Below are 9441 nucleotides of genomic sequence, written 5' to 3'. Positions count from 1 at the left end.
GTAGACCAGGCTGGTCTCGAACTCACAGAGATCCGCCTGCCTCTGCCTCCCGAGTGCTGGGATTAAAGGCGTGCGCCACCACCGCCCGGCCGAGATCTGAGATCTTAAGGCAGTGTCATGTCAGGTTATGTCTGCTATATCTCAGGCACTGTCCAGTTCCCTAGAGCCCAGTAAATTGTGATTACTCTTGGCATGTTTTTTGTGTGGGGGTCGTGGGGGGGGGAATGTTGGTGTTTTTGAGACAGGGTTTTTCTGTGTAACAACATTGGCTGCCCTGGAACTCTGTAGACCAGGCTGGCCTTGAATTCAGAGATCTGCTTACCTCTGCCTCCCGAGTGCTGGGATTCAAGGTGTGTCCCACCACTGTCTGGCTACTCTAATATTCTTGATGCTAAGGCCCTGGTCCTTGCCCATTCTAACCCATACTCAATTCATGTTCCCCTCCTAGGCGGCATGATGTCCATCTTCCTCATGGGCTGCTATGATCCTGACAGCCAGAAATGGTGCACTGTCACCAAATGTTCCGGAGGCCATGATGATGCCACACTTGCTCGACTGCAGAAGGAGCTAGACATGGTGAAGATCAGCAAGGTGAGGTCGAACCCTGGCCCCAACAGTCATCACTCCCGAGACACGGGATGTGCTCTCAGGACTGAGGTCTGCAGGTCTGGTTTTAATTCAGTAAAGAGCTTGCTTCTTGGCCATAGGAGCAGGATTAGGCTTCCAAATCTCAGAGATCCTTCCATGTGAATGGTGGCCTGTTTCCTGTGGGCCACAGACACTCTGGAGAGGAAGGATCACGTGGGGTGAGGGGTCATTTTTTTTTTTTTTTTTTTTTTTTGAGGCTAAGCCACATTCAGTTGCATTGCAAAAGACTTAAACCCTGCTCCAGCATAACAGTAAGCCCAAACAGTGTCTTTTCTTCCTCAGGATCCCAGCAAGATACCCAGTTGGCTGAAGATCAACAAGATCTACTATCCTGACTTTATTGTTCCCGACCCAAAGGTATCAACTTGATGGTTTGTGGCCCCCACCCCAATAGTATGTAATTCTCCAGTGCCACAGAAGTTAGCCCAGGCTTGCTAAAGGTCCACCCAGGAAGGGACTGGGATATTCAGCCAAATGACAGACACAAAGCTAACCAGCCATCACTGAAGACTCCTTAGTAGAGGGGAAGCAAACTCCCATCCACTTGTCCAAGGACCTGTTATAGAAGGACCTAGCCCAGGCAGGTTTCAAGGGGAGGCAGAACTGGCTCACATGCCTCCTGGGTACCTCTGTGCTTTTTCTCCCCGTTTGCCATTTTTCTGACTGCTGAAGATTTCCTTCTTGGCCATAAATAATCTACCTGTTTCATTCCTGACAGAAAGCTGCTGTGTGGGAGATCACGGGAGCAGAATTCTCCAAATCTGAGGCTCACACTGCTGATGGGATCTCCATCCGATTTCCTCGCTGCACCCGAATTCGGGATGATAAGGACTGGAAATCTGCAACTAACCTCCCTCAACTCAAGGTGCCAGCTCCTTGGCTTTCTAAATGTCCCCCACTCCGCTGTCTTGCCCTTAAAAAGAGTTTTGGGTTTCTGGCCTGTTCAGTCTTTTGGCTTGTTACCTTTGTTCCACAGGGACAAAACAAGGAGAGCAATTAAGAGTTGAAACTTCCTCCCAGCTCACCCTCCTCAGGTCCACTGAAGGCCCCCTAGCTTCCCACAGCCTTTTTAGGAGTTGCCCCAGGCCACAGTCCTACTTCACTAAGAAATGAGGTTTAGGGGCTGGAGAGATGGTTCAATGGTTAAGAGCACTGGCTGCTCTTCCAGAGGACCCAGGATCCCCAGCATCCACACTATAGCTTACAACTGTTTTGTAACTCCAGTTCTAGGGAATCTAGTACCCTCTTCTGGGCTCTGTAGGCACCATTTACGTAGTACACATACACATTTTTTAAACTGGGATTTAGGGAGAATGTAAAATTGCACACCTTTAAAATTCTGGCAGAGACAAAGTTTCTCTGAGTTCAAGGCCAGCCTGGTATATATGGTAAATTCCAGGCCTGGCAGAGCTATACCATGAGACCCTGTCTCAAAAACAAATTGTTATTCCTCTGAGCCTGTAATCTCAGCACTGGAGAGGCTAAGACGGGAAGATCTTAAGTTTAAAGACAGTCCAAAAAAAAAAAAAATGGGTGCCACAGAAGGTCACTTTCACCACAGTTGCTTAGATAACAGGGCCCTACTTTATTCCCTAACTACATGTGCCAGGCACCACTCACCCAGACCCAGGAAAGGAAATGGCAGCACCTGACTTCCTCCCCACTTCTTAGGAACTGTACCAGCTGTCCAAAGAAAAGGCAGACTTCACCGTAGTGGCTGGAGATGAGGGGAGTTCCACTACTGGAGGTAGCAATGGTGAGAGTGAGGGCACTGCTGGGTCTGCTGTACCCCACAAGGCCCCCAAGACACCTCCCAGTAAGTCCTCTGCCAGTGGCAAGAAGACCGAACAGAAGCTGAATAACTCCAATAGCAGAGGTGGTAAGTAAGAGGGCTTGAGGTGATGGAGAGGGATGTGGGTAGGAAGAGATGGTAGGGCAGAGAGATGTCTGTGACTAGGTGTCCACTACAACAGACATTTAGTGCATTCCTGGCATGTGACTAGCCGTGGGCCAGAAACTGTTTTACCAGGCAGGCACCCCTATCTGCTCAGTAAACCTGAGTGACAGTACTCAGGAGAGCCAGTCTGACTTGGGAATGAGCCGCCTTGGAGCTGAGTGGTCTAGCTGATAGCCTTGCTCCTCCTTCTTTCATGGTCATAGCAGAAGTGCCTGACCCATCTCCTGACTCCCTGACTTCCAAGGCCATCAGCAGTTCCCTTTGTCCTCTTTCTTCTTGTGTTTGGTTTGGTTTTAGTTTTGTGATTTGGTTTTGTGATTTCTATATAGCCAGGTTTACACCAGGCTGGCCTTTGACTCACTGTGTGGCCCCAAATGACCCTGAACTTCTGAGCCTTCTGCCTCTATCTCCTTAGTGCTGGGATTATAGGCATGTCCCAGTTTGTGCAGTGCTAGGGATTGGACCTGGTGCCTCATACATGTTCGGCAAGTACCTAACTCCATACCATGACCTCTGCTGTCCTGCAGGCAACAAGGTGATTCCAAAGCCTTCCTCCATGAAACCAGGAGACAAGCTGATCACGAAGTCTTCTCCAGTGAAAGTGGGGGTGAAGAGGAAAGCTGCTGATGAGACCCAATGCCCTACAAAGGTGAGGGAAAGAACAGTGATGGGACAGGCCAGTTTGGCTCAGGCCCTGGAGTTCCAAGCTCTTGTGTGTGAAGTTGAAAAGGTGTCTGTCCCTGTTGGTCTGGGGGAAGGCTACTCAAGTCCTTCCCTTCCTGTTTGGCAAATGAGCAGTCCTTCTCCACCCTGTGCCCTTTTGTTGCCTTGCAGAGGCAGCGGGTCAGCCAGCAAAGAGGAAGGAGAGCCGGAGGCAGGAGATAGAGCCAGCCTAGCAGGAGAAGCTGCAGGGGCCCAACGAGCCGCCAGTGTCAAGTTACAGTTCACATTAAAAAACTAAGTCCAGTCTGGGTGTGGGGTGCAGCAGTGCCTTTGTGTCTCTCGAGCATACCCAGCAAGGAGAGGGAGACAGCCATGTCTTAGAAAACCCAGCTAAGGAGTTTTTTCCCTTTAGTTGGTCCTTGGTCTGGCAACATCTGTTGAATACCTGCTGAGATCAGCAACTAGCTAGTCTGGTGCCCAGGGTGGCTTCTGACCCAGAAAGTAAATGAAGAAACATGATCAACAGAGATTGTATCCCTGCCCAAGCATAAGCACAGAAGGTGAAATCTCAGGGCCTAAACCTACTTCTCATTAGAAACCATTCAATCTCTCTTCCTCCCTGAAGCCCTTGAACTCATCCACACTGATGAGCAAGACTCCAAGGCTCCTTATCTAGGTAACTGCAGAGCAGACTACTTAATCCTTGGAAGGTATTTTACATTGGGTGGCTCTTGGAGAGATGCCCTTTTTCCCTATCTTGGCCTCAGATGTTGGAGCCCATCACTTTTCCCTTTTCTCCTAGTCAGGGACAGGAGAAAATGTCAGACCTGGGTCAACCAGAGTGACAGGAAGATGGGTTAGCAACAGCCTTTCCCTCGGTCATCCATCTATGTCCTAATCCTAGACTTTATGCATCCCAGGCTGTCGTGTATTCTGGTGGGTAAAGTTGAAAGTGCGCCCAGGATAGGGCTCACTCTGCGTGGACTCTGTTTGCAGGTGCTGTTGGATGTCTTCACCGGGGTGCGGCTCTACTTGCCACCTTCCACACCAGACTTCAAGAGGCTCAAACGCTACTTTGTGGCATTCAACGGGGATCTGGTACAGGAATTTGACATGGCCTCAGCCACACATGTGCTGGGTAACAGAGAGAACAATACTGAGGCCCAGCTGGTCTCTCCAGAGTGGATTTGGTCATGTATCCGAAAACGGAGGCTGATAGCCCCCTGCTAGAACTTTATTCTTTCTCTTTGGGCCGTCCTCGCCTGCCCACTCTACCACAAGGCTCAGCCTGGATGGTAGGGGCTTCTTCGCCAAGCAGTGTACCTTCTTATACCCTCCAACTCTTCATGGTCCTTTCTGGATCAGGAGTTAGTTGCTGTGGACACAAGCAATTCTCTTGCTAGTTTAACTAGATCTTTCAGATCTGGGTGCTAGCTTTGTCTTCTTGTTTAAAAAGAAGCCGACCTTAGTTGTTTGAGGTGCTGATAACCAACCTAGACCCTTATGCATGCTAGGCACAGTGTTGTGCCCTTGAACTACAATTTTATAAGTGAGAAATCTTAAGCCAGGCATGGTAGTGCATGAGGAGCCAGAAGTCAGAGGATCAGGAGGAGTTCAAGGCTAGCCTTGGAAAAAAAAAAAAAAAAGCATCTTCCCCCTCCACCAGTTCCACCTCCGTGACTAAGGAATGAAAGCTGAGCAGAATCTACTTCCTTTGTCTGCTCCTTTTTCACTTCCATGTGCATCTTAAAAATTGCATTTAAACTGTCCTCACACGCTTCCTGTATGTGGCAAAATCTTTATTTTGCCTGGTCCCTTTTGTCAGGATGAACCCTCATGTGAAAGAACAAAGTGGTCCCAGCTTGGAGGGAGAGGCTATAGGAAAGGTGGCCTCCTTGGAGGATTTGCCTCCTCAAAGTCTGGACTACTCTCAGGAGTACAGATCCACGGCCAGGAAAATCTACCCACCCTGCTTTCCACGGCTCACTAGCTCCTGTGCCACCTGTGGCAGATTGCTTGCAAAGCAAAGATCATTTCTGTGTACAGCTGCAGAGAATCCTGTTTGCAACAGTGGAAATGTCCTAAGCTAGCCTCATCTGGTTGTCAAGCTCTTGAAATGTGGCACTAACACCCTCTAAAAGAACAATTCAAATGATCTCAAGTCACCAGTGACCATCACACACCTTCTGAGCATCAATCAGTTCCCCAAGAGGAAGGGGCAGAGGCACTGCTCCTAAATCACTAGATGACTGTAACCTCAGATGCCTTATGTAACACAGGCACAGAACCTGGTACAGATGTTATGCAGGAGGAGGCCTGGCTTACCACCTTGCATGATGAAGTTCATACTTGGCTCTGGGCTTCTCTAGATACTATAGTAGACTGGCTTCCAAGTCTATGCTGTGCCACCTCTGGAAGATCAGTGCTCTCCTATTACCAACTCAGCAGGCTTATCTGCTATCTCCTGTCAGCTAGGACACTATGACCAAACCTCTTATTCTTTTTTTTTTTTTTGGTTTTTCGAGACAGGGTTTCTCTGTGGCTTTGGAGCCTGTCCTGGAACTCGCTCCGTAGACCAGGCTGGTCTCGAACTCACAGAGATCCGCCTGCCTCAGCCTCCCGAGTGCTGGGATTAAAGGCGTGCGCCACCATCGCCCGGCCTGACCAAACCTCTTAAACACCTGTGTGGGCCTCTAAGATACAGACATACTATCCCAAGTATTCCTAATACCCTACTAGGAGGTTGCTTACTGGTCTGGCTTTGCCTTTCACCTACTGTTTAAAATGTCCAGAGGGAAGACACAATGTAGATGCTCTTGACAACTAGGGCAGAGTGGGTACAACTCAGTCTGCCGAGTCAGATACTTTTTAATCCGCCCTCAAATCAAAAGCCGCTTTTTGCTTTGAGTACTTACCTGCATAGAATGTCCAACTTCCTTGGACCAAGCAGCTAGGTAGAGCATTAAAGATAACTCTTCCCCACCACACAGGGCTGAAATTTCAGCTCCTTGTCCCTTGAATGCCTTACTATGTATTCACTCCAGTTCACTGGTGTTTGTGTGTTTCTTGCAGTCTGACATACTTCTCTCTGCAGGGAGATTAGATTGTATGCACACCTTTGTATCTTTTCCTGTCTCTCCACCCAACCCTAAGCACTATCACCCTAAACCTCCCTTGCTCTTTTGGCCTTGGTTTACATAGTGCCGGCTAATGACAGAGTGGCCATCCCTGGATGCTGAACAGGTCAGCCATTAGCAAGACTTCTCTCTTTAAGAGACAGGGTAGAATCCTGTCTCGTCCAGTTCAGGAGTGGGTGACACACTCTTCTCCCTTCCCCTCAGACACCTGGTCAGGTAGGCTAGTATAGGCCTATGTGTATTTTGCAGTCTGCTCTTTAGGCTGGGCCAACCTTTGAGCCATACTTGTCTGTCACAACTGTATTCACTTAACTGGCTACCTAGCTGTCCTGAGATCCCATCCCACTTAGCTCTTGAAGACCCTTTCCCGATGGGACTGTAAATAATTCACATGGTGCTTCCATTTGCTCTTGAGAATCATCCTTACGCTAGCTCCACTTCTAGTCTGTCCCATAGTTTCTCCCACACCCTTGCGATCGTAGGCAAGTCACAACACCAAGCAGGGTACCTTGACCAAGATCAGGTGGCCCAAACATTTCCCTAAGTAGAATGGAGTCTCTGAGGAGCAACAGCTCTATGAATCTGGCCTGATACTTGCCTATATTCACTAGTACTTTGGGGCCTCAGGCATCATCCCCACACCAGATAGGACAGATATCTGTATTTAAAATTTATTACAAAATTATAAAGCAGAGCTCTGTAACAAAAAATACACATTGTTTACTTTTTAACATCCAGGTGAGAAAATCTTAATATAAGCGACTTGGAGCGACACATTCACATCCAAGAGATTTTTTTAACAAATTTGTACAATATAGACCATTAATTCCTTTACAGCTTATTAGTTTAGAACTGGCTATTCCAACCTACAAACCAGTCAGCTGTCTGTCTTTTAAAACTAAGTCTCGATTGAAATCTTGGTGCAATCACAGCGAAGTCCACAGAATAGTTGGAAGGATTAGGTGTTTCCATGTTAATTAAGACCAAGGATCCGTGATGAACAGAAAGGGGCTCAAGTACTTAAAAATCAGGTTTTCTACCTGGGGTGAATATTAACTGGAATGGAATCTTAGAATTTCAACTTTCATTTGGTGTAACAATAAAAAAGTTGTTTGACATCTGGATTTTTTCCCAAAAGATAAAAGATTTAAAAATAAGTTCTTTCTTCAAAACAAGTAACCTCAGCTCTGTTACTCAGGTTGCTAACAGGCCATCAGTATATTATTTCTGTTGCTGTCTAGGAGGTAGGGAGATAAGGCCTCAGAAGGGAGAGCAGTTGTAAGAAGGGGAGCCAGCTCTGAAGGACTGTTAGGTCTTACTGAGCTGCATAATCAGACCTGTTTCACAGTGCGTTCAGGAGCAGCAAAATCAGTGGGCTGTGCTAAACTGAAGACATTGTAAACTACAGTACTTACTAGGGAGGGAACAGGAATATTTGTGGATGAGTCTCTTGATTTCTGACACCTACAAAGGCTTTGACCTGAAATCTGGCCATCTGGACTTAGAATGCAGAGGTAAAGTGGCTGCCTCTGACAACTACTTCATGGAACTATTTGATCCCCTGAAAGGATTTAGAGGTTAATGATGGAAAGAAAGCATAAGTATTTCTGATAGCCCCCTTAGAGGTGCCCCTCTGCTTTCCAGGGTCATGACTGGTTCTTCCAGTCTCACTTAGCTGCATAGTGGAGGGTAGTGGTTTGATCCAGGAGGGTGTAGCAGGTACATCCTACATAGGAACACATAGCTCCTTCTGTGCCTGTTGAGCTGTTCCAGCAAACACCACTCAAACCTTTCAAGCTATGTCAGTGATGTAAAGACCCCTTGAGGCTCAAATCATGATTTAGAGAATGCTTTGTGCTGACCTGCCCAAAAGGCTGAGAAGCAACCATGGGCATAGTCCAGCCTAATTCAGCACCTTCCAGTGCCTCATACACTGTCCTGTGTGTCTGCTCCCCAGGAACTTCATGAGCAGCAAGGTGAAAGAAGAGCAGGGTTCTTGGCCTAAGTTCCTAGGCCTTCATAAGCAAATGTAAAACCAAAGAAGAGGAAACTATTAAATGGTTTCAGCCAGCTGAAGTGAGGATTAGAAGCCAAAGCAAACTGCCATGGCCTCTATTTCTCTTTCCTCGCAAGCCAAGGTTAAAGATGGTGCAGTCAAACCCGAAGAGAAGCAGCAGAGATGACCCACACACAAGCTCTTAGGGGTTTCCCAGCAGTTTGGGGTCAGGTCAGGGGACTGATCATTTCCAACTCCAACACTAATAGAAGTGACTCAACTTAGAAACTTTTCTATAGTATTTAGACTTAATTTCTCACCAGAAATCAGTCTACTGATCCAAATTCTGACCTAGGAAATACTATTGGTCTGGTTAATGTATTTTTTGGTCCATAGAAACAAATGGATTTTAGGCAATGTAGTGGACTTAAAACACACAGAAATCAGAAATTTAAATCCAGATGTGCTGGGTGAGGAAAGGAACCATTTCCAGCAGCACTTGTGATTGATGAAACAGGAGTGGTGTATGGGATGTGTGAAATGTGTCTTAGGTTCTCGGGAAGGAAGGAAGACATGGTCCAAGTTCTGGAAATCCTCTTCATTGATTACCATCACCACACAATGATCAGAGAAGCAGGCATTCACTCATGTGATCTGAATCAGTTCCTACTGGCTTTGGGCTCTGCCACCTGAGAGGTACACTCCATGGCAAGACAGGTATGCCAGGCACCTCTGCTTGTCTTGGCCTTAAGAACACTGCCAGTTTCTCAATAAACTGCCTTTGTGCATCGGACCAACCCTGAGCCCAGACACTGTGGGCTATGTCCCATAAGGCACTGAAGAAACCAATGTTAGCCCTCAGGACCGGAAGACATGCACTGCTCGGATGACGTACTGCCGGCAGATAGGACATTCGTTCATGCGTTTGCCACACTTGGTACAGGTCACCATGTGGCCACACTCCAACAGAACGCAGTCAATGGGTGAGTCCATGCAAATCTTACACAGGTTCTCCTCCAGGCCAGAAGGCACTGCTCCCC

At 47.5% G+C, this 9441-nt stretch overlaps 2 protein-coding genes across 5 annotated transcripts in view; one reads left to right on the top strand and one right to left on the bottom strand.

Moving 5' to 3' along the window:
• The window catches only part of Lig3 (DNA ligase 3), a 26161-nt gene extending 18634 nt beyond the window's left edge, over window positions 1-7527 (top strand). For both annotated transcript variants that reach the window (XM_026780225.1, XM_005349379.3), the window contains exons 15-20: window positions 449-591; window positions 931-1005; window positions 1367-1513; window positions 2320-2527; window positions 3133-3254; window positions 4265-7527. In XM_026780225.1, the coding sequence (XP_026636026.1) occupies window positions 449-591; window positions 931-1005; window positions 1367-1513; window positions 2320-2527; window positions 3133-3254; window positions 4265-4498 (929 nt within the window). In that variant the 3' untranslated portion in view covers window positions 4499-7527. The remainder of the gene's footprint in view (window positions 1-448; window positions 592-930; window positions 1006-1366; window positions 1514-2319; window positions 2528-3132; window positions 3255-4264) is intronic.
• Rffl (ring finger and FYVE like domain containing E3 ubiquitin protein ligase) overlaps window positions 7102-9441 on the bottom strand; it is a 66969-nt gene continuing 64629 nt past the window's right edge. For all 3 annotated transcript variants that reach the window (XM_013347312.2, XM_005349382.2, XM_026780226.1), the window contains exon 7: window positions 7102-9441. In XM_013347312.2, the coding sequence (XP_013202766.1) occupies window positions 9260-9441 (182 nt within the window). In that variant the 3' untranslated portion in view covers window positions 7102-9259.

This window comes from Microtus ochrogaster, chromosome 7, assembly GCF_000317375.1.
Source record: "Microtus ochrogaster isolate Prairie Vole_2 chromosome 7, MicOch1.0, whole genome shotgun sequence".
Classification (NCBI taxonomy): Eukaryota; Metazoa; Chordata; class Mammalia; order Rodentia; family Cricetidae; genus Microtus; species Microtus ochrogaster.
The sequence above is the reverse complement of the archived record's forward strand: the minus strand, read 5'-3'. Positions and strand labels throughout refer to the sequence as shown.